The 25027-nt window shown below is 44.0% G+C and overlaps 1 protein-coding gene across 5 annotated transcripts; it reads right to left on the bottom strand.

Annotated features, from left to right (window-relative positions):
• Positions 1 to 23396, bottom strand: LOC140492201 (T-cell leukemia homeobox protein 3-like). 5 transcript variants are annotated; one of them, XM_072591078.1, is made up of 4 exons: positions 22751 to 23396; positions 19539 to 19776; positions 1110 to 1335; positions 1 to 1031 (listed from the first exon to the last, which is right to left on the bottom strand). In XM_072591078.1, exons 1-3 carry the CDS (start codon positions 23151 to 23153, stop codon positions 1125 to 1127), a joined length of 852 nt encoding a protein of 283 aa, XP_072447179.1. In that variant the 5' UTR covers positions 23154 to 23396; the 3' UTR covers positions 1 to 1031; positions 1110 to 1124. The 5 variants fall into 5 exon arrangements, with proteins under 5 accessions (XP_072447179.1, XP_072447181.1, XP_072447178.1 ...); XM_072591080.1 differs by having other exon boundaries at positions 1 to 729; XM_072591077.1 differs by having other exon boundaries at positions 1 to 1335.
• Positions 23397 to 25027: the final 1631 nt, after the last annotated feature.

Genomic DNA, 25027 nt, shown 5'->3' with positions numbered 1-25027 from the left:
TTTTATTTACACATTTTGTAGATACAAATTAATAGTGTACAGTGCTTGTTATATACATTATATTACCTTCAGTCAAACCTATAATCGATGGCCCTTACATAAATCCATACATTTTTTAAAAAAATGCTCTGGCGCATGCTTCTCGAACAGAGCGGGGAAAAAAAACAGCTCCTCTCCCGGGCTCGCAGCTGGAGTAAAGTGAATAACAGGGAATTCAAAGAAAGACAAGACCGAGCAATAATATATGACCGCTGTTCTGCTTGGTGGATGAAGCACATTAATAACATTCGGTGAATTCTCTCTCTCTCTCTCATTCACACACGCACACACACACACACACACCAGTGATCGATCTAGTTCACAATCCCTCTTGTCTCGTCCCCTCAATCTCTCAAACTTTCTTCACGGTCCCAATCATAACCTGCGGAGGACACAGGCACTTCCCCGGCTCTTAATGAGACAAGCAGGAGAGGCGACAAGTCAGGGAGCCGCGAGTAACTCTTCGGCTCCGTCGGTGAGGCGCACTCTCCCCGCTTTCCCTGTGCTAGAGGGGACCCACACTCACCGCAAATCGGAGAAAGGAGGAGTGTTCAGTGACCGCCCACATTCCCAACATTTAAAAAAAAAGTTACTTTCCTCTGTCTAAGAGCACGTTACTCTCCTCTGTCCCAAGGCCAGTGCTTCACGTCAGCAATAAATATGTGGAGATGCTCCTGTTTCCATTCTTTCCTGAGGGGTTATTTAAAAATATATAATTATTAACAAAACAAAACGAAGAAATTCTTAATCCTTGAAGATTGAACAACAGGCAGTTTTGCTGCAGGTATGTCTCTCGCCAGCTTTTCAAGCAGTCTTTGAGAAGTTTTGTTTTGCTGTTTAATTGTTTCACGGCAGTGCCTTGTTGTTTATTCACCCTCACGTTGTGGTCTTTTGAGTTCTGTTCAGTTCAATAAAGATTCCTTAAACCCCTTCGTTCCCCGATCCCTGGTGTTGAGATTCTCTGATGCGCTGCTCTCCCCCAGTTCAAACTTCTAAAGAAAGAATAAAATTAAAACGAACTCACAGATTAATTTCTTGGAGAGAGAGCCGGGCTCGGATTTGCTGCTCACCTCACTCTCTCAGTCTCACACTAACGATGTAACAACTGGCATCTTGCTATTATCTTCAGCCCAGGGCTGCAGGTTCTGCAACGCGTACAGAGACGAGTTGTGCAGACACAGAGGATCTGGCTGAATCGAGTCGCTAAGAGATTTCTGGAAGGCGTCGTGTTGTAGTTGCAGCATCAGCCTGTTGGCCTGTTGTCTCTCGGCCTCTCTCTCCTCCGCTGTCTGCCGCCTGGGTGAGACAAACACATAACAACTCCGTTAACTCAGAGGCGAAGCTCTTCACCCGGGGCCCAGTGGAAATCCAAGCCTGGCTACCTCTCTTAATTCAGCTCGATCTCCTCCCCAACTGCCTTCCTCACATAATCCCTCCACAAGATCCCGCTATTTACAGAGACTACGCTCAAGACCCACAACCGAGAGGGGGAACTGAACCCTTACCAGGAAGAGTCCTGCTCCCAGGTCAGATACAGGGATCCTCATTCACTCACTCTCCTCCTGTGAAAATCCCCCTCAAATAGGCTCCACTGAGTCCCGGGTGAGCGGATTAACAGCAGGCGCTCTGTCCTACAGCTGCATCTGGATTGTCCCTGTCCACTCTCAAGGAGCCTTTCTCTTTCCCAGCCTCCTCCTTAACCCCCCACCCTCTTCATTAACCCCCAGCCTCCTCCTTAACCCCCCACCCTCCTCATTAACCCCCAGCCTCCTCCTTAACCCCCACCCTCTTCATTAACCCCCACCCTCTTCATTAACCCCCACCCTCTTCATTAACCCCCCACCCTCCTCATTAACCCCCACCCTCTTCATTAACCCCCCACCCTCTTCAGTAACCCCCCACCCTCCTCATTAACCCCCACCCTCTTCATTAACCCCCACCCTCTTCATTAACCCCCAGCCTCCTCATTAACCCCCACCCTCCTCATTAACCCCCCACCCTCTTCATTAACCCCCACCCTCTTCATTAACCCCCACCCTCCTCATTAACCCCCACCCTCCTCATTAACCCCCCACCCTCTTCATTAACCCCCACCCTCTTCATTAACCCCCAGCCTCCTCATTAACCCCCACCCTCTTCATTAACCCCCACCCTCCTCATTAACCCCCACCCTCTTCATTAACCCCCCACCCTCTTCATTAAACCCCAGCCTCCTCATTAACCCCCCACCCTCTTCATTAACCCCCCACCCTCTTCATTAACCCCCACCCTCTTCATTAACCCCCACCCTCTTCATTAACCTTCAGCCTCTTTAAAAAATACACTCCTCAGCATCACCTTCCTCAAACGTCATCCTCCTCAAACACCATCCTCCCCAGCCCTCATCCTCCTCAAACACCACCCTCATCAACTTCTATCCTCCTGAATCTCCTTCCCTCCCCACCATCCCACCTTCCGGAACTTTCTCTCGCTCTTCAACCCCTTCATTCCCGCCTCCTTAGCTCCATCCTGCCCCTCGACACCGGGACAGTTTTTATTATCCAAGTTCACAAACACAGATATCTGGAGCTGCGTGAAAGCTCCGACTCAGTGACCGTGCGGTGAACGGGGGCATAGGGTTTGAGTTCCCCAGTCAAACCCGGAGACAAGTTCCTGGACAGGACGTTTTCCATACTCCCCCGAGAGCGTCAGGGCAGGCAAAGATTTCCTCTTTGCCAAATGCAGCAGCTGGTGTGGAAGCAGCTCTGCTCAGTTGCTGGGGCCTGGGTTCAGTCTGATTTGGATTTCACTGCTTTGGGTGTGGCAGAATCAGACCGACTGGAGGAAAGGTCCATCGTCAAACTGTCTTCAAAAGCTAAACACTGGAGCAGTCCCCGAGAGCATGGCTCTCAGCTTTGAACACTCATAGACGAATACGTCAATATTTCACTGGGAATGATGTGCCCATTGTGTGAGTGTGCGTCCCTGAGTTAGTACACACCGTCACTGGAGAGATTCCTGCCAACACACCCAGAGGGGTTTCTAAAACCGAAGCAAGCAGTGAGGTTCTGAGGGATAGGCTGTTCTAGATCATGGAATATTCAACTCACTCACGCTTCCTGCTTTTATACCAGTCGCTGTCAGTGCATTGGCCCAATTCACTTGTTCCTCTCCTTAGATCCACGTACAAACACACGGCTTGGGTGTCTCAGGGATCCCCGGGTATTACATAGTCACTAAAGAATGTGCCTGCAAGAGTAATCTGGGAATCCCTTTCAGCCGATCAACACAGATCTATTACAGCATCGATACAGCCACTGTCACATCACCAGGTGATTTCCACTTCAGGGAATACACTCCTTGTGGATTGAAACCCTATTCGCTATAGTGCTGCCTCACTGACTCCATATTAGAAATTTATATCTATGTAATTTTTATTTGATTAGATTACTTACAGTGTGGAAACAGGCCCTCCGGCCCAACAAGTCCACACCGCCCCGCCGAAGCGTAACCCACCCATACCCCTACATCTACATCTACATCTACCCCTTACCTAACACTACGGGCAATTTAGCATGGCCAATTCACCTGACCTGCACATCTTTGGACTGTGGGAGGAAACCGGAGCACCCGGAGGAAACCCACGCAGACACGGGGAGAACGTGCAAACTCCACACAGTCGGTCGCCTGAGGCGGGAATTGAACCCGGGTCTCCGGCGCTGCGAGGCAGCAGTGCTAACCACTGTGCCACCGTGCCGCCCACCGTGCCGCCCATCTGACTTATACCTGTTTACTGGCATGAAATATCATGGGATGGGTTGGAGAGGGTGAATGGTCATAGATCCACATAAATCATAGACCATTCAGCACACTGGTCAAGGGCTGTCTCTTTGGTCCTACCATCTCATTGATCCCATTCCTCTACAAACAAATTGATCCTATTCTTTTGTTGAGCCCTTGATCCCATTCTCCTGTTTTCCCATTGAGGGCATTCCCATTTCCTACAATCCATCTGATTTCCCTCCCTAGGAATCCAACTGATTGCATCTCTCTGTGATTTGATTGACCCCATTTGACTGTTGTTTCATTGATCCCACCCCTTCAATCTAATTGTTCCCTTTTCTCTGTTATCCCATTGATCCCACTCCCCAGCTATCTTACTGATACCATTCAAATGCTATCTGATTCATAATATTTCCCTGCTAACCCATTGATTCCATTCTCCTGTTATTCCATTAATCCCATTCCTTTGCTATCCCAAATACTATATTCTTCTGCTATCTCATTCCATACTATCCAATTGATCTGTCTCCAGCTATCCAATTGATCACATTGCCCCGCTGCCTCATTTATCCCATTCCATACTATCCCATTGATCCCTTGCTATCCCATTGATCCATCTACCTGCAATCTGATTGATCCCATTCCTCTTTTATCCCTTGATCTGATTCCCCAGTTATCATATTTATTCCATTCAAATACTATCTGATTGGTCCCATTCTATCACATTGATCTCATTCCTTTGCTTCCCAATGACTCTATTCTCCTATCCCATTGATCCCATTCCCCACTATCTGAATGATCCCATTCCCCTGTGAGCTGATTGATCCAATTCCTCTGCTATCCAAATAATCCCATTCAGCTTTTATCCCATTGACCCCATTCCTCTGCTATCTGAATGATCCCATTCTCTACTATCCCATTGATCCCAGTCTCCAGCTATCCAAGTTATTCCATTTGATTGATCTTAGATTAGATTACTTACAGTGTGGAAACAAGTAATCTTTGGTTCAACATGTCCACGCCGACCCTCCGAAGAGCAATCCACCCAGACCCATTCCCCTACGTTTACCCCTTCACCTAACACTACGGGCAATTTAGCCTGGCCAATTCACCCAACCTGCACATCTTTGGACAGTGGGAGGAAACCGGAGCACCCGGAGGAAACCCACACAGACACAGGGAGAATGTGCAAACTGCACACAGACAGTTGCCTGAGGTGGGAATTGAACCGGGGGCCCTGGCGCTGTGAGGCAGCAGTGCTAACCACTGTGTCACTGTGCTGCCCCAATTATTCCATTTGATCGATCTTATTCCCCTATGATGGCATTGATTCCATTCCCCTGTGATATGATTGATCCGACTCTTTTACTCATCAATTGATCTCATTCTCTGCTATCCCATTCATCCCATTGTCCTGCTATCACATTGACCAAATTCCATTGTTATCTTATTTATCCAATTCTCCTATTATCCAATTGATCCCATTCCTCTGGTGATCTGATTGAACCCTGTTTCCCTCTTATCAAATTGATCCCAATCCTTTTGAATTTGATTGATCCCATTCCCCTGCTATCCTACTGATCCTATTCCCCTGCTATTACATTGAGCCTATTCTGCTGCTATCCTACTGAGCCCATTCCCCACTATCCCATTGATCCCATTCTTCTTTTATCCCATTGACCTCAAACTATTGCTAGCCAGTTGATCCCATTCTCTTGCTACCCATTTATCACATATTCATACAATTTGATTAATCCCATTTCCCTGCTATTCCATTGATCCCATTACCTTGCTGTCCCATTGATCCCATTCCCCTGCTATCCCATTGATCTCATTCTCCTGCAATCAAATTGATCCCATTCCTCTGCTAATCCATTCTCCTGTGATGCTATTGATCCTTTCATCTGTCATGCTATTGATCCCCTGCGATCCCATTGATCCAATTCTTCTGCTATCCAAATAATCTCCTGCTATCAATTTAAGCCCATTCCTCTGCTATCCAAAAAAGCCCATTTGTCCACCATCCATTGATCCCATTTCTCTGCTATCCCATTCCTCTGCAATTCAACTGATATTATTCCCCTACTTTCTGATTGATCCCACCCCCAGCTATCTGATTGATTCTATTCCCCTACTACCTCACTGATCTTATTCCTCTGTTCTCCCATTGATCCTATTCCTGTGCTATCCCATTGTCCCATCCCCCCCTGCTATGTCATTTCAAATTCCTTGTCGTATCTTCAAACTCCTGGAAAATACTTTTCCTTTGAGGATTCTCTTCAAAGATTAATGTGTATACATTGCCAGGTCACTCTGCTATTGCATCTCTGTTAAAATTGTACCATCAATTTATATTGTCATTTGTCACTAATCTGACCAAAATGTATCACTCCACGTTTCTGTATTAAATTTCATACAAATTTTGTCTGCCCAGTTTTCTAGTTTGTGTCATCCTGAAGTTTGTACCATCGATGAATTTCGTACTATCTGCGAACCCAAATGTGTGTGTGTGTGTGCAATGTATTTTAAAAATAAGAGGCTCTAATTCAAAGCTTTGAGAATTATCACTAATATTACCCTCCAGCCTGGAATCTAATCATTCACAATTATTGCCTGTTCACTGATCACTTTCAGTGACATTTCCAATGTCACTTTGGAATCATGTGACATTGTACCTTTCGTTCGTTAGACTTTAATTTTGTCATTAAGTTTATTATGTGATACCTTGTCAAATTCCTTTTGAAAGTTCATGAGTTCATAATCATCACTAATCTCATCAACCCTCTGCACTACCTTATCAAGTCACTTGATCAAGTTAGTCAAACACAATTTGGTTTAAAAAATACTGTCATTGATTCACCTATGTCTTTCAATGTGACAATTAATTTTGGCTCAAACTACTGTCTTGAAAGTTTCCGCTGATACATGTTAGGCTAGTTGGCTTTCTGTTTCAAGATTTATCTATTTATGTACTATTTACAATGTCCCAGGCCTCTGGCAGCCTCCCCCTGCACCACCACCGCCCCCCACAAAAAAAATCAAGAAATGTTGGAAAGCTGTGGCCAGAACTTTCACCATCTACATCCTTAATTCCAAAAGCAATTGCTATTTCCTCTGGACTGGATGAGATTTCTACTCTGAGGAATAGCAATTTTTAAATTATTTTCTCTTTATCTATTTTCCAAAAATGTTATGATCCACTTCTCTGGTTGCTGGATTAGCAAAACCCTATTTTTTAGTGAAGGTATGAATAACTCATTTCACATCATGCCCGCTGACTTCACAATATCTCCCATGGTCTACCTTGGACCATCCTCTTCTAGTTATTGTTTGGGAAGCATTTTCTTTTGGCTTTTTCTTCCACATTACCTGCTAATCTAGTCTTAGGAACTCATTTTGCCTCTTCTTTACATTTCTGCTCTTCTCTACACTCTTTATACTAAATTTGATTACCTTCCACATTACCAACCTTGCACGTGACCCTTTTCCTCTATTCCTGGCTCATGTTACCATGTATATTGTTAGCTGGCTAGAGTTTGATGACCTGGACTGTCTCCTGTTTGAATGTCTCCTCTGGTCCAATTCTGCACAGCATCAGTCACAAGACTAGTTATTGTTTGATCTGCCAAGTTATGATCCCAATGGACCTGAACCATATCCCCAGTCAACTCACTGAAATAAGTCCTCTGCTGTTTCAGGGTTTTTGTGCTTATTGGTGTGTACCAGATGTGACAATATGATGGCTTTAAGAGGTTATTTTGGCCTTTTTTTAACAGAGGTTTTAAGGCAGAGGTGCTGAGCAGTTTCCACAGAACACTAGAGTAAGCAATTTGTGAGGCCTTGGATTTTTCAAAATGTTGGAACAATAGAAGCTGCCTGAATGGGTGTAGCCAAGCTCTCACAGAATCAGAATTTTTAGTTTCTTAGTTTTTCTGTAGCAGTTGTTGCTAGGTCTGTTGCTGTAGTACATCTCTTCCTGCTATGCTCTCTCAGATTTATCTTGATGCTTTTCCTCCTGGGCTGCTGGAGTTGTATGTGGGCAAACTATTTTCTGAATTTGCCTATTGCCAACAGTATATTTATGGGATGTTACTATATTGAAACCATTACTGCTTAGTAGCTAAATAATCTATTATTCCATTAAGATTTCAAATAGAGTTATAGCTGAGCCAATTCTTTTCTTCATTCTTTCTTTTGTTGCATTTTAACTATAGTGAATGAATAAATTATGCTTTGTTTAACATTGAGTAGTTTGACCAAGCAAATTGCATCTGGAACACAACACCTTATATTTATTCATAAAATAAACTAAAAATTAGGATCTCAACAACCTTCTTAACATATTTTGAGAGAGTTTGGTCCAATAATACATACTCTCCATAACAGTCTCAGTCTAATGATATTATAATCATTCTTTTTTAGATTAGATTAGATATAGTATGGAAACAGGCCCTTTGGCTCAACAAGTCTACACCGACCCTTCGAAGAGGAACCCACCCAGACCCATTTCCCAACCCTATATTTACCCCTGACTAACGCATCTAACACTATGGGCAATTTAGCAAAGCCAATTCACCTGGCCTGTACATCTTTGGATTGTGGGAGGAAACCGGAGCACCCGGAGGAAACCCATGCAGACACGGGGAGAACTTGCAAACTCCACACAGACAGGCACCCAAGGTGGAACTCGAACCTGGGTTCCTGGTGCTGTGAGGCAGCAGTGCAAACCACTGAGCCACCATGCTACCCAATAGTCACAGATGGTCTTCCATGCAAATATCATTTCCACTTCATTCACACTTCCACTTCATTCTCCAGGACCTGATGCAGGAGTACTCATTACTGATCAAGGAAATTCTCTTTTACACTCTTTAGGAGTTCCTCCCACTCTTTGTGCTCTACATGGCTTCTGTACCATCCTGAGATTTCTCATGATCACTGTTTGGTAGTTCTTACATCCTTTTCTCATTCTCCTGTAAATATGCTCCAGTAACTCACTATTCGGTGGCCGAAAATGTAATTACACAGCATAGTACTTCCTTTATTATACATTAATACAAACCAAACAGATTTTTACTTTGAAAACCAAAGTACAACACTCTTTTGCAGTACTCTCCTTTTCATTAGATCAATCTGTGGGTCCCCTTTCATTTCCTTCTCTATTCTTTTCTGAATATTTTGAGAAGAAGAAATTATCTCCCAATCCTCCATTTCTTTGAGATAGCTCTCTCTGTTATCACTGATGCAATAATTATGGATAGAAACCTGTACCTGCAGCTCACACTATGTAATTCTGTACTAGTACAATAATCCGTCACTTGGTTTCACATCTTCATCACTCCCAATTCTGATTTATTCTTTTGCTTTGGTACTGTCTGCCTCCCTCAGTCCTCTGTGCATCTTTGTCATCATCTCCAATGTTTTTTGCTGCTATCTGCCCCCTGCAAAAATGAAGTTAAGTTCTCCATCGTAACATGAGATAAACATCCGAAGAGGACATTAACCTAGCTCTATTGAGGTTAAATCTGCCCATCTTAAATGGGTGCCCATCTGCTCCAAGTCTGTTCCAAATCTCTCAGGAATCTGAACCCTTGTGTCCATTTCTCCAGTTGGAAATGAGTTTATCCAACTGTCCTAATTTATCCTATTATTCCTAAACTCACTCATACAATCTCAAATGTAACACTATAACTTCCTCCTCGGCCTCTGATACTCTGCAAGACTTCCTTTTCCTCTGTCATTGCTTTGAATATGGAATGAATTCATTTGCATTTGTTCATTCTTCCCTCCATCAAATTCTCATTGATTTATCTATCTTTGTTATACATTTGTGCAGTTATTTACCTCACAACCCCATGGGCTGGGCAATGAAGAGGTTCCACTAGTAAGTCTGTTCCATGCATTTGCAAAGAGCTGGCTAACATTTAGCAGGGAATGGGGTGAGATGATGGTCAGTAACTGGGATGTGAAGATGGCCAGTAACTGGAATGTGGGGGCTGTCAATAATTAGGATGTGGAATGGTCAGTAATTGGGGATGTTGTGGTGTTTGGGTTTGTGAATAAATACAAAACGTTTTGCATTTTAACACTAGGAGTGAATTGTAAATAAGACAGATGTAAATCTGAATATTCCTTGTTTAAGACAGAGAGTTAAGTGGGCAGATTAGTGAGTAATAATCTGACACCTGTTATTATATAAAGCTTAATTAGCCTAGTCAGCTATAAGTGAGAGAGTGATTTGTTAGCATGGATTGGCAGGTGTATCACCTCAAGGAACTGATGGATCCTGGAATGTGTGAGATGCCTGGTGGTTTGAACACAATCTTGAACATAGGCTCCTGCATTAACACTATTATAGATGAAATATTCTGTCCCCCACCCCACACCTGTACTGTGAGAATATGGTTCAAAATTTGTTTATTTGTTCAATAACTAACTAGAATAGAGTAAATATTAGTTACTTACAGCCCATTGAAACAGATGCACACCTCACAAACAGATTCACACACAACCAGATAAACACACACTCTCAAAAACAAATAATTTAAACCAACCTCTCCTATGCACACAGTCACAGAGACCAACTTTAATACTCCAAACCCACTCACACATTCCCTTAAGCAGAATCAACATAGCTTCATGAAGGGGAAATCATGCCTGCCAAATTTACTATAATTCTTTGAGGAGGTAACAAGCAGGATGGATAAATGGGGAGTAGTGGATTGAATATATTTGGTTTCCAGAAGGTGTCCCAAAAGTACCACAAATTAGGCTTTTTAATAAGGTAAGAGTCCATGGTGCTGGAAGTAGTATATTAGCATGAATAGACAATTGACTAACTAATAGAAAACAGAGGGTTTGGATAAAGGGGGACAATTTCAATAATGGCAACCTAATCTTCAGGGATAAGGATTGAACCACAATTATTTATAATATATAAAAGACTGGTGGTGTGTTTAACCTGGGTTCACCACACTTCAGGGCAAGGGGTGAGGTTGAGAAGGCGGGACCTTCATAACAACCTCAGCTTGTACTGAACATGTGTTGTTGCCATCACTCTCCATTGCAAACCAGCTGACCAGGCAACTGAACTAACTGTACCCCTTGAAGATTTCGATGAAGAAAGTGAATGTACTATCACCATGTCTGTGGGTGACACAAAATGGCAAGTGATATGAATGACACAAGGAATATATAGAGAGGTACAGACATGTTAAACAATTGGCAAAAACCTGGGCATGTGAATGTAATGTGAGGAAATGAGAGGTTATGCACTTTGACAGGAACAATAGAGGAGCTAAGGATTATTCAAATTGAGAAAGACTGTAGGAAGCTTTAGAAACTTGGAAGTTCCCGTCCATGAATCATAAAAGCTAGCATCCAAGTTCAGCGGGTAACAAGAAAAGCAAATAGAATGTTGGCCTTTATTTCAAAGGGAAGGGAGTATAAAAAGAGATTCTGCAAAAACTATGCAAGACACTTATCAGACCATAGTTGGAATACTTTGAACAGTTTGGGGTCCCTTATTCAAGACGGATGTATTGGCATTGGAGGCAAAGAAGGTTTGCTTGGTTAATCCAAGGTATGGATAGACTATCATATGAAGAGAGTCAAAAAGTGTGGTGCTTGAAACGTGCAGCTGATCAGGCAGCATCTGAGTAGCAGAGAGTTAACGTTTCGAATCTCCTAATCCTCAGATGCTGCCTGACCAGATGTGCTTTTCCACCACCTCACTTTTCCACTCTGATCTCCAGCATCTGCAGTCCTCCTATCATATGAAGGGTAGGTCGTGCCTAACGAATCTTATTGAGTTTTTTTGACAAAGTGACCAAACAGGTAGATGAGAGTAAACTGGTTGATGTGGTGTATATGGATTTCAGCAAGGCATCCGATAAGGTTCCCCACAGTAGGCTATTATACAAAATGCGGAGGAATGGGATTATGGGAGACATAGCAGTTTGGATCAGTAATTAGCTTGCTGAAAGAAAACAGAGGGTTGCAGTTGATGGAACATGTTCATCTTGGTGTCCAGTTACTAGCGGCGTACCGCAAGGGTCGGTGTTGGGTCCACTGCTGTTCATTATTTTGATAAATGACTTGGATGAGGGCTTAGAAGGGAGGGTTAATAAATTTGCGGATGACACTAAGGTCAGTGGAGTTGTGGATCGTGACAAAGGATATAGTAGGTTGCAGAGAGACATAGATAGGATGCAGAGCTGGGCTGAGAGATGGCAAATGGAGTTTAATGTGGACAAGTGTGAGTTGATACACTTTGACTGGAGTAGTTGGAATGCAAAGTACTGGGCTGATGGTAAGATTCTTGGGAGTGCAGATGAGCAGAGAGATCTCGGTGTCCATGTACACAGATCCCTGAAAGTTGCCACCCAGATTGACAGGGTTGTTAAGAAGGCATACAGTGTTTTGGCCTTTATTAATAGAAGGATTGAGTTCTGGAACCAGGAGGTTATGCTGCAGCTGTACAAAGTTCTGATATGACCACACTTGGGAGTTCTGGTCACCACATTATAAGAAGGATGTGGAAGTTTTGGAAAGGGTGCAGAGGAGATTTACTAGGATGTTGCCTGGTATGGAAGGAATGTCTTATGAGGAAAGGTTGAGGGCCTTGAGGCTGTTCTCGTTAGAGAGAAGAAGGTTGAGAGGTGACTTAATAGAGATATACAAGATAATCAGGGGGTTAGATAGGGTTGACAGGGAGAGCCTTTTTCCAAGTATGGGAACAGCAAACATGAGGGGACAACACTTGAAAGTGAGGGGAGATAGGTATAAGACAGATGTCAGAGGTAGTTTCTTTACTCAGAGAGTAGTAAGGGTATGGGATGCTTTGCCTGCAATGGTAGTAGATTTGCCAAGTTTAAGTGCATTTAAGTCATCATTGGACAGGCACATGGATGTACATGGAATAATGTAATTGGGATGGGCTTCAGATTAGTATGACAGAGCGGTGCAATATCGAGGGCCGAAGGGCCTGTACTGCGCTAAAATGTTCTATGTTCTATATGAGGAGAGTTTGAGTAAATTGAGCCTGCACTCATTGGAGTTTAGACTTTATTGAAACGTGCAAGATTCTTGAGGAACTTCACAGTTTAGATGCAAACAGGTTGTTTTCCCCTTGTGGGAGAGTGTGGGACTCGAGGACATAATCTCAGAATAAAGATCACTCATTGAAGACAGAAATGAGGAAGAGAGTAGAGAATCTGTGAATTGCTTTACCATAAGAGTTTTTAGAGGTTTGGTCACTGAATATATTCAAGGCAGAGATAGACATATTTTTAATCAGTAAGGGAATTGAGGATTATGGTGAAAGGATATGAAACTAGAGTTGAGAATTATCAGATCAGCCATGATCTAATTGAATGATGGAGCAAACTGATGGGCTGAATGGCCTGCTTCTGCTTATGATTAATGTACATGCTCAAAGGCAAGCACGCACACTCTCACACTCACACACAACAGAGCTGACTTGCCCTCTTTCTCACATGCACACAAACACACATGCATGCGTACATACGCACACACACACACTCGCATACAACAGGGCATGTGCTCTCTCTCTCTTTCTCTCTGTCTCACACATACACACACAAACACAAGACTGCACTCTCTGAGGCACACACAAACAAACATAACTGCACACTGAAACACACACACGTGCACTTTTTTTCTCTATCTCACGCACATATACACAGTCTCAGTGGTTAGCACTGTTGCCTCACAGCAGCAGGGACCTGGGTTCAATTCCACTCTCAGGCAGCTGTCTGTGTGGAGTTTGCACATTCTCCCTGTGACAGTGTGGGTTTGCTCCGGATGTTCTGGTTTCCTCCCACCTGCTTCCAAACTGTAGTGATTCTATGATTCTACACACTCTCACTCCACCTCATCTCTCTCTTTCTCTTGCACATACATTTATAAACCCTAGAGCTCATAAACACACTTACATAATGCAGTTGTCTCTTTCTCAAACACATATACTTACACATTGGAGAACACTCCATCCCTCACAAAAATGCCTGCACGTGCACTTGTATTCTCCCTCATATACACACATACACACATTGGTGTACATTTTCACATAGCACACTCTTATTCACCAGAATCAGTTTCTGTAGAATCCCTCCAGTGTAGAAGTAGGCCATTCAGCCCATCAAGTCCACTTTGACCCTCCAAACAGCATCCCACTCAGATCCATCCCACCACCATGTCACCCTGCATTCTCCATCGCTAAAGCACCTAGCTTGCACCTCCCTGCATGCTGTGGGCAATTAGACATGATCAATCCACCTAACCTGCACATCTTGGACCATGGAAGGAAACCTGAGCTCTCTCCACCATATGCACACTTTGACATAATGCACACTTACAACACCAGAGTCAGTCTCTCTCTCTTAAACACAAATACACAGAGACAAACACTGGAACACGCTCTCTCGCATGCACATATTTACAACACTCACACATACCACAGCACATGCAGACACACACTAGAGAACACTGTCTCTCTCACATGTACACACATACAAATTCATGCACATCACAGCACACACACATACACACACACCCCAGAGCACTCACATACTCCTGCTGTCATACACACACTTACTCATACACAGTATAGCTCAGGCATGCATGCACACAAGAGCAAACACTGTCTCTCACACACAATCACAAACTGGAGTAGACACACACACATTGACATACATATACAGACACACATGCAAGGTCAAACACACAGACACACACACATTGACATACACATACAGACACACATGCAAGGTCAAACACACAGACACACACATACATACATAAACACACATACATAGACACAGATGTGTGTTTACAAATGCACACACACAGAGTACACTCGCATGTGCAAACACATATACACCAATGTGTACTTACTGACACACACACTTAACACCAGATTGCACACATTGGAGCACACTCTTGCAATTAGAGGACACTTTCTCCCTTTCCCACATACAGGTGTTTACACACTGAATCACATGTAAAATGCTAGCGCACTCCAACACACTAACACAATCTACTAACACTCTCACTCTAACACCCTCACATGAACATACTCTAACACACTCACATAAACACACTGTCACTAGAACACTCACTCACTCTCACACTGACACACACGCACACACTGACCCACACACACTAGCAGACATACGCGCACACTACACCCTCACTCCGATTCACCCACACGAACATATTCAATCCAACATTGTCACTCTAACACACTGCACTAATACACTCACTTTGACCCACCCAAATTAACACACAAACAGTAAAACCCTACACTAATACATTAATTTTGACACCCATACTAACACACTTAGTTTAATCCACGCAGGTATGCACTGTCAAACCCACTATCACATTCTGAGTTGCTCCGATTTTCTCTCCGTACGAACACAACCATCCAAACATATAACACTGTCGATGGTGGAAATGTGAAATAGACTCAGAAACTACTGAGAAAGCTCAGCGAATCTGCAGGAATTTCGAAAAGTCGAGCGAGTCTCCTCTTGAAAGGTTCCCTCTGTTCCCCCGTGTACAGAAGCTGCCGGATGTCCCGAGTCACTCCTACAATTCTGTTTTTGTTTCATTTACGTGCTCGTCCCGTTCGGACTGAGAGAAGGAGTGGGAAAGGTAACGTACCCGGCCCATGTGCAATGTAATCTGTGGGCCTCTGTCTAAGTCTTTTTGATCTGTCCATTCTTGCCCACTATGATCTGCCAGTATTGCTCGTAAACAAAACACTGCACTTCGATACACGTGACAATAAATCAATGAATCAATCAGTCAGTTCATTGAGGGCGATTCCCCCATTTTAGGGAGAGACAGAGTTTCTGTCTCTGTGTTGAGGACTGGGAGTTACCGTTTCCAATCTTCCTGCCTTTCAAGGCTGATAACAAGAGACCCCCATCCCTAGCTCCACAGTTCCCTATTCGGCAGCGGGAACTGCAGGCTGCAGTTCCGATAACAGATTGTTCTATAATCCTGTTGCTGTTGCTTACTGATGTTATTACAGATGTTATCATCTTGTCCAGAATCTATTTCGTCAGACAGAGCACTGTAAATGGGTCAGTCCCCGCTAACAAGCCATTAGTGTCAGTCTCTGCACAACTCGCGTCTCTCTCTGGCCCAGATTATTCTTCCTTCTGAATAAATAAAACCCGGGGAAGGAAAATAAAGAAACCAGTTTACGAATCCCAGTTACAACATTCGTCATTGCACTTTCCATCGTTCATGTCCTAATGTTGCAGTCAATTTATGAAGCGACATTTTAACAGGCAGAGAGATTGTAAACAGAGCTGTCTTGCTCACTGAATGGCCCCCTTTTCCAAAAAAAAAATTGAATAAAAACTCAGGCCGATGTTCTTCGTTTAAACAATGAAAACTTCCTGATTTATTTGTATTTATGTACCGCTTTGGATTGTGTTATCCTCGCAGTCTGTAAATCTGTAGCCGGTTCTTTCTCCCATTCTATTCCAACTCGTTTTAAGTCATTGTTTCACAATCAGAGGGGTTATTACTGCTGAGAAAGTTTATTAGGACAGCCCTACGGTGAAAAATCGGATTCCAAGGTCAGCCGAGTCTTACTTAATTATTAAATAAAATGAAAATTACATAAATCAAAACTAACCTTCTGTGAAAATAAAAGCCAGTGTTAGATTCAGTTTCCCAAGAGGAATGAGGGATTTTGATTTTAATGGAGCACTTCAGAACGGTCGACTCCCCTTTTCCCATTGTCCCTCTCCCTCTAGGACAGAAGCATCCTCTGTCTCCATATTCCAGAAATAATTCAGCAATTAACAGACACTAGTAACGCCGAGGTGTGTTACTGTATGTCCAACTGTAACGCTGACAACGGAAAGATCTTTGCATTTAACTTCCTGTGACATGGAAGTTATGATATGGCTACCTGGCATTACATAGGAGCCGCAAACCTAACTCTGGCCAACCCAATTTGATGGACCCGAGCCCCGGAATTCAGGGACACGGACCGTTCTCCTACCTCAGATTAAGGATTACTTTGAGCTCAAAAACAGTGATTTTTTTTGTCTCAGTTCAATCCTTTGGAACGCGGTTTTAAAATCGGACAGTTTCCCACCAACCTCGACATTCCCGGTATCATTCACTATCTGTTACTGTGAATTTTACCCAAGTTTCCACAGTTTAGGTCAATCGCTGTCAGTTCCTGCGTTGAAATAGGTTCATGTTACGAACTCTTAGTCACCTCCTCGTCTTTAAAATATATTAAATATTCGCCTGTCCCCACATCAGTCCGCACTCTGTGAACTCTGCATTAATTTTATCCTCGCTCCCTGTCACTCACCTTATTAAATTGTGTAATTTATCAAGTTCTACATCACTTCCTTGTTTTTCAAATGATTTCCATTTACTCCATTTTAAGGAGATGAACGTTACTTTCTGCATCTCATTCACCGTATTAACTTCACATGTATCACTCACTTTGTTACAAACGTATCACTCAATCCACATTACAACATGGTTCTCTCGGTAACTTCACGCCCCTCTGTTCAAACTCTACAACCGTTACTAATTATATTTCGAATTTAATTCTAGTAACGTTACTCGCTATTGTTGTATTTTAATTCACTTTCTCTTACCATCGAACCCTATAAATTACAGCAAATTTTACTTTCTATTCCTGAATTTTAATTACATTAATATTACACTCTATCTCTATATTATAATTCTATTAATGCTAATCTACATCCCTTAATTATAATGCTGCTGTTACTCTGTATCCGTTTATTCTAACGCTGTTAATGTTACTCTATCTTTAGAAATAAATTCGTTTTTAATCTTGATTCCACATTTTAATTCTATTAACATTGTTCTGTGTTTATATCTTAATTCTATTAATGATACTCTATCTTCGTATTTTAATGGTGTTAATGTTATTCTGTATTGCTGTATTTTAATTTTGTCTTGTTAGTTTCTATCATGTTACTCCCTAATTTTAAAATCTTTAAAATCTCTTAATATTTAATTCTTTCCATCGATTTTAATTCTCTATATGTTACTTTCTATTCCTGTATTTTTATTGTTAATATTACTCGCGATCCTAGTAATTTAGTTTTGTTAGCGTTACACTTTATTTTACTTCTAGTTCTGTTATTCCCAATCCCTCTACTTAAATTCCAATAATGATCTACCCCTTCATTTTAACTCTATTAAAAATTCTTTCTGTCCTTGTATTTTAATTCTGCTAACGTGACTTCTCTCTGCATTTCAGTTTTATTTACACTGTCTCTGCCATACCTGCATTTTAAATGTAATAATTTTATTCCATCTCTGTATTTTAACTGGACTAATGATATTCTCTTTCTCTGTAATTTAATTCAGGTTACCGGGACACTCTATCTGCTTTTAATTAGATTAATTCTCTGTTCCATTCCTGCATTTTAAGTATATTAATTTTATTCGAAGTTTATATTTCATTATATTGATTTGGCTGCCTCTCTCTGTATTTTAACTATTAATTCTCTGTACTATAATTCCATTAATTTCACTCTATTGCTGCAGTTTTAATTCCTCGTTTTACCATCTTCCTTTGTAAATTCTATTGACCTTGTTTCCAATAATGGATTATCTCCTCTTTCTGTGTAATTCTATTCATTTTACTTTCTACTGTTAGTTTAAATGTACTAATTTTAGTTTGCTTCGCTGCATTTTATTCAATACTGTATTTTCCACATCTCAAACGTTTGTCCTTTAATTACAGTAGTTATTATCTCGGGTCACGGGTATCTGGCTCTGTGAAAATGTAACTCTCCCTATCACCGCCCGCTGTGTTTAAATGTCGAGATTTCACTGTTTTGCTCTTTGCCACCACGCTCTATTTTCAATTGATTAATTTTGTTCTATTTTACAAACATTTAAAGATATAATTACAATTGATCTCCTTATTATTAAACTCAACTAATAAATAAAATCACCAGAAAATGCTGGGAATACCCACCAGGTATCTCTACTCTCTCTCCCCAGATGTTGACAAACCTGCTGAGTTTCTCCAGCAATATCTTTTTATTAGATTTCCAGCATCTGCAGCATTTTGCCTTCGTGTTTTGTATGTATTCATCTAAAGTTGTTTTTGTGATTTCATTTCCCTGCACATAAATGTAAATCCCTTCTTTTGTTCTTATTGTGAATATTAATTTAACTCACTGTCTGTCCTTTGTTAAAACTAATTCAGCCAAAGCCGAAATTCTTGGTGCTCGTTCTGTTTTTGTAAATGTGGGAATTTCACGCACTCTCACAGCTTCTCCCTGTTTGGTGGTGAACAAGTTACACTGTCCTCCCCATTCTCTCTCTCCCTCCCTCCCAATGCCGTATTTCTCTTTTTCGTTGTCTCCCTCCCAGCCTCCCTCCCTCTATCCCCCTCCCTCCCTCTATCCCCCTCACTCCCTCTATCCCCCTCCCTCCCTCTATCCCCCTCACTCCCTCTATCCCCCTCCCTCCCTCTATCCCCCTCCCTCCCTCTATCCCCCTCCCTCCCTCTATCCCCCTCCCTCCCTCTATCCCCCTCACTCCCTCTATCCCCCTCACTCCCTCTATCCCCCTCCCTCCCTCTATCCCCCTCCCTCCCTCTATCCCCCTCCCTCCCTCTATCCCCCTCCCTCCCTCTATCCCCCTCCCTCCCTCTATCCCCCTCCCTCCAATCTGCCTCCTCTCACCTCCACTTGGTTCTGCGGTTCTGGAACCAGGTCTTGACTTGAGCGTCGGTCATTTTGAGAGATTTTGCCAGCGCCGCTCTTTCCGCCGAGGCGAGGTACTTTTGGCGGTGAAAGCGCTTCTCCAGCTCACAGATCTGAATCCTGGTGAAAGAAGTTCGGGGCTTCTTCCTCTTCGGGGGGGTCCTGTTCTGGTAAGGGTGGCCGATCCGCCGTGTCACGGTGAAAGGGGTCAAGGCTGCTAACAGAAACAAAGGGAACAGGCGCCTCAGTCTAACTCCAGCGGACTTGTCAGAGCCGGGACTGGCTTCGCTACGATGTTTTTATATATAGGACTCTTTCCCAGAACGAGTAAACAAGCCGAAGGAAGAAACTTTAATCTGCCCTCTCTCTCTCACACACACACACTCAAATTCACATTCACACACACTCCCTCAAACACGCAATCACACAGACACACACTCCCTCTAACTCACAATTACTCACAAACTTGCACTCCCTCAAACTCACATTTACACACACTCCCTGAAACGCATAATCACACAAGCCCACTTTCTCAAGCCCAAACTCACACGCAGTCACACACATGCTTCCTCAAACACACACACACACAAATTCCCTCCCTCAAACTCACAGTCACACCACACACTCCCTCAAAGCTCACAATTACGCACACATACTTTTGTTCAAACTCACAATTACACACTCCTGAAACTCACACATACACACACTCCCTCAAACTCTCGATCACACACACTCACTCAGATCACACACACACCCTTTAGTCTCACACTCACACACAGACACACTGATACACACGCACAGCCGCTCATAACACTCTTTGAATCCAGTCATGATCACAGAAAGACTGTTTTCCTAAAGCGATTAGAGATTTCAAGTCGCCCAATTTTGAGCTGAACGGATTTCAAAACAAAAATGCAATCTAGATGCTTGTATTTATATTGTGGAATTTCTGTAAAATATAGCAAGCGGGAAGGTCTTCTATTTGAAATGTAGTCTTTCAAATGGAATCTTTCTGGCCAAGGTTTTATTTGAAAATTGCAAACAAAACTTTTTTTTTGACCAATTCGATATATTTTGAACGACCAGAGCCCTGACTAGTAGGCAGTTAAACAGCTGAGCACTGACAGGAGAATGTCACGGTCACGGGCCTCTCTGTGTTCTAGGAGAACCTACTGGAACACGATCCAGAAAGAAGTGCAGCGAGGGCAGGGTGTGGACGGCCGATTCCCCGCTTCCAAACCTCGGGGAGATTCAGCGCTACTGTAGTAGCAGCCAGCATTGGGGGAGCAAGGGGAGTGATGTTTAGCGGTGTGCAGGAACAGTTTAAATTGTTTTTTCTTGCCATTATTTAATTGGTGTAGTTTTTTAAGGACTGAAGGAGTTATTTTATTTGGGAAAGAGATGCATCTTGTACATGGTATTGGTTAGTGTTTAAAATCAAAACTTGATGGAAAAGAGAATTATTTAAGATAAAAGATTTTATGGTTTGCTGGTGATTTGAGGATGCAATTCTCCCTCTAGCGCTGGTCTGAGCTTTGGTGGGGAGGGGGCGGTGGTGGGGGGTGGGGGTGGGGGGTTATTTTGGAGTCAGTTTAATCCGGGTGAACTCGTATTGACTAGGAGAAAGTGAGGACTGCAGATATTGGAGATCAGCAACACATTTTTCAAGGACTTGTATTGACTGCAGTTTCGAAGGGGTGACAGAGGATTTTACTGAAACAAGCGAGATTCTGGATGATTTTGACAGGGGGAATACGGAGGTGGGTGGAATCTGGGACATGGTGAAGGGGGTGGGGGTGGGGGGTGATGGCGTGCACAGATTAAAAGTCAGGGGGTCTCCCGTTTAAAATGGAGTCGAAAGGACTGGCTTCTCTTTTGATTTGACTCAATTCTAAATGACCACATGCCAATCATTTTCAGCGGATCCCAGTCTTAACGAGATCAGAGATTACATTACACCGTCGTGAAGTGCATCCTAACCCGCTGCCTCAGTCTGAGTTGGGTTTTTTAATTCCACTTCTACTAATCCAGTTTGAACACAACCCGGATTGACCGTTCGTAACCCCCCTCAGTATCACCAAATTAAAAAAAAATCAAATGTTTATTATTAAAATCTATTATTTTTTTAAAAAATGATTCCTTTTGCTGAGCAGATGACCAATCTCTTTCTCAACTCAATGTCGTTCCGTTCAAGCACAAAGTGTTTTCGAAATTATAAATAAAAATCTGTGAAATCTGACGAATTGTGATTAATCGAATTGTGGACACGAAACGCGAAGTCTGTTTCGCTCTCTCTCTCTCTCTCGACAGCTGCTGGCAGAGTTTCTACAAGCAAATTCGCTTCGGATCTGAAGGTTTTCGATTTATATTTGAATTTTAATGGATTGTGGAGAATGACCGAACGAAATGGAATTTGCAAAGTGCGCTAGAGTTGGACAGAAAGGCGCAAACTTTGCTGGGGTTACTCGCTGACATTGTGTGTGCGTGTGTGTTGGGGGTCTGTGTGTTGGGTAAGTGTGTGTGTTGGGGGTCTGTGTGTGTTGGGGGTCTATATGTGTTGGGGGTGAGTGTTGGTGTGTGTGTGTGTTTTGGGGGTCTGTGTGTTGGGGGGTGTTGTGTGTGTGTGTTGGGGGTGAGTGTATATGTTGGGGATTTATATGTGTTGGGGGTGAGTGTTGGGGTGTGTGTTGGGTATGTGTGTGTTTTGGGGGTCTGTGTGTTGGGGGGTGTTATGTGTGCGTGTTGGGGGTGAGTGTTGAGGTGTGTGTATTTTGGGGGTCTGTGTGTTGTGTGTGTGTGTGTGTTGGGGGTGAGTGTTGAGGTGTGTATTGGGTGTGTGTTGGGGGTCTGTGTGTTGGGCTGAGTGTTGGGGTGTGTTGTGTGTGTTGGGGGTCTGTGTGTGTTGGGGGTGAGTGTGTGTTAGGGGTCTATGTCGGAGTGCGTGTTGGGTGTGTGTGTGTGTTGGGGGTCTGCGTCTGTTGGGTGTGTGTGTGTGTGTTGGGGTGAGTGTTGGGGTGTGTGTGCTGGGGGTGTGTGCGTGAGTGTGTGTGTGCTGGGGGTGTGTGTCTGTTGGGTGTGCGTGTGCTGGGGGTGTGTGGAGGGGTCTGGAATTATTACCATTAGGGGCTGGGGAGTTTTGGCAGAGCCCGGGGTATCAGTTAGCCTCCCTCACAGCCCTCCCCTCCCCTTACCTGTGAGTCTGTCCTTTGCAAACCTCCGGCTGCTCTCCATCCAGGGGAAGTTGAGGCCGCTCAAACCGGCCACGGTTGACACTGTGGGCATGGCCGTTTGAGGGACCGGGCGATGAGCGGGCACACGGATGACTCCGGCGGACGCCAGGCCGTTGACGTTCATGCTCAGGTTAACACTGTAAGATCCCGACACGCTGTCCTCGTATGTAGCCCCCATGGCTGGGTAAGCCGTGGCCAAGCCCGGGTAGGCGCCGCTGACCGGACTGCTCAAGTAACCGGCCTCCGAGACCCTGGCGCTGGGCTGCAGGCAGCTCTCCTGGTCAGAGCCACTGAGGATCTGGTCGATTCCAAAGCTGATGGGTTCGTGTTGAGGCTGGGTCTGCGTGGTCCCAGACTGATCCATCGCGGAAAGGAGACCCACCTCAAAACCCCCCCAAAACAATTGCCCCCCTCTCCTTCCCCAAAAGAGAGAGAGAGCGCGAGAGCGAGAGAGAGAGACCCGCACAAACCTCCTAGAAGAGAATTCTGGTTAGTTCAGGAAATCCAAGGAGCATGTTGGTAAAGCGGGACTTTGTGGAGTCAAGGTGTGAGCTCTGAGAGTGGAGGAAGGAAGGAGCTCTCATCTCTCCGGCTCTGCATTGGGTTGGAGGATGTGTTCACCTCCTCCCTCCCCCCCTCCCCACTCCTCCTCCTACCCCCCCCTCCCCACCCCCTACTCCTCCTCAGCCCCTCACTGGCTGCAAGTGAAGGCCTCCCCCAGCCCCCCGGCCATTGGCTAAGCGCTGGCAAATCCACAGCGAGGGGCGAGCTCCGAACATCCCACAGCGCCTTCCAGAATCTCGAACCAGACAAAATTCAATGCCGATCTAAACTGGACAACGCCAGCGAATGAGCTTTTTTTTTACCCGGCGGCCAATTGTCCCTGGAATACCCTGCTCCCCCCCCCCCCACCCCCACCCCCAGGTTCACTGACAGCTCCCCCTTTCCCCCCACTCCAGACCCTCGCTCCCCTCCCTGGGTTGGCTGCTCCGATCGACCCGGGCTCCAGATTGTCCCAGAGTCTGGGACAGGCCAGCCGAGCCGAGCCCAGGAAAACTCACGGAGTTTTGATGCAAGAGGCCGTTCGGCCCCTTCACAAGCCTGTCCGCTTGTTTTAAGACACGAAACACTCGTGGCTGTCTCAACGAATTGATAGCAAGGTCTCCCTTCTTGCACCAAAAGGGAGTGATACAAAGTTCGGAACGGAATCACAACCTGGCAATCTCAGGGAACCGCTCTCTCGGGAAAGCTACGGTCCGGCTATCCGCTTTCCAGCTCCCCCACCCCCGTGACAGGACTGTGCCAATCCCGATTCAGAGCCATGGTGGACTCGAAGCATTCACTCTGCCTCTCTTTCTCTCCCCTCAGACCTACTGAGTTTCTCCTGGGCTTTTTAAAAACAAAATTGTTTAACTTTAAGCGCAATTCGTTTTGATTAGAATGAAACTGCCTGGGATCGCAGAAGGGATTTCGAAACCTCCAAAATTCCCCACTTAATTGCTCCGATTCCCTTGCCTGGGAAACCTGCGCTCGTGGTTCAGGGCAGGGGAACGGGGGCCCTCCCGAATTTCAGGGATTTTGGGGCCTGGAGGAAGGGAGGAACGAGCATAAAGGGCTTCAGTTTCTTTTAAATAAAAGGGCGGATGGCAGAGAGATAGATTTGCCCCGACTAATCGCTCCAGCCCGTTGCCGGTAAACCAGTCGATTGAGTTAATGTCTATGTAGAGTTTGTTTAAGACAAGTTGGCATTTGACAACGGTCCCTAGACACGCCCAGTCCAATAAATACTCCAAGTGTTGAGTATCAAACGAGTTTAGTCTCAGGGTCAGGCTCGAGTCAAGCATCCTTGCTCTGAGAGAAATGGAAAGAGGGAATACAATTTTACATTAATAAAGTCAGCATTTTATCAGCGCGTGTTAGAACCATTTGACGATTTTATAAAAAAGAAGCAAGACGGGAGTTTATTAGTTTTTCAGAACCTTCCCATTTAATTACACAAACGGGTTGAATCATTTAAATTCCGGTAATAAAAGCAGGGCAAACAGAGCGATTCTGGGGTGATCTCAGTTATTTCCTGATTGCGGTTTAGTCCATTAAATGTTCCTGAGATGTCACAGTCAGTGCATTTCAACAATTTTTTTTAAAAAATGTACTTAAATAAAGTGCTGGGCACTTAGCAAAAACCACGGGAAAAGCTACCTCCCATCTGTGACAATTGAAAAATCTCTTCTTAACAAG

This window comes from Chiloscyllium punctatum, chromosome 20, assembly GCF_047496795.1.
Source record: "Chiloscyllium punctatum isolate Juve2018m chromosome 20, sChiPun1.3, whole genome shotgun sequence".
Lineage (NCBI taxonomy): Eukaryota > Metazoa > Chordata > Chondrichthyes > Orectolobiformes > Hemiscylliidae > Chiloscyllium > Chiloscyllium punctatum.
The sequence above is the reverse complement of the archived record's forward strand: the minus strand, read 5'-3'. Positions and strand labels throughout refer to the sequence as shown.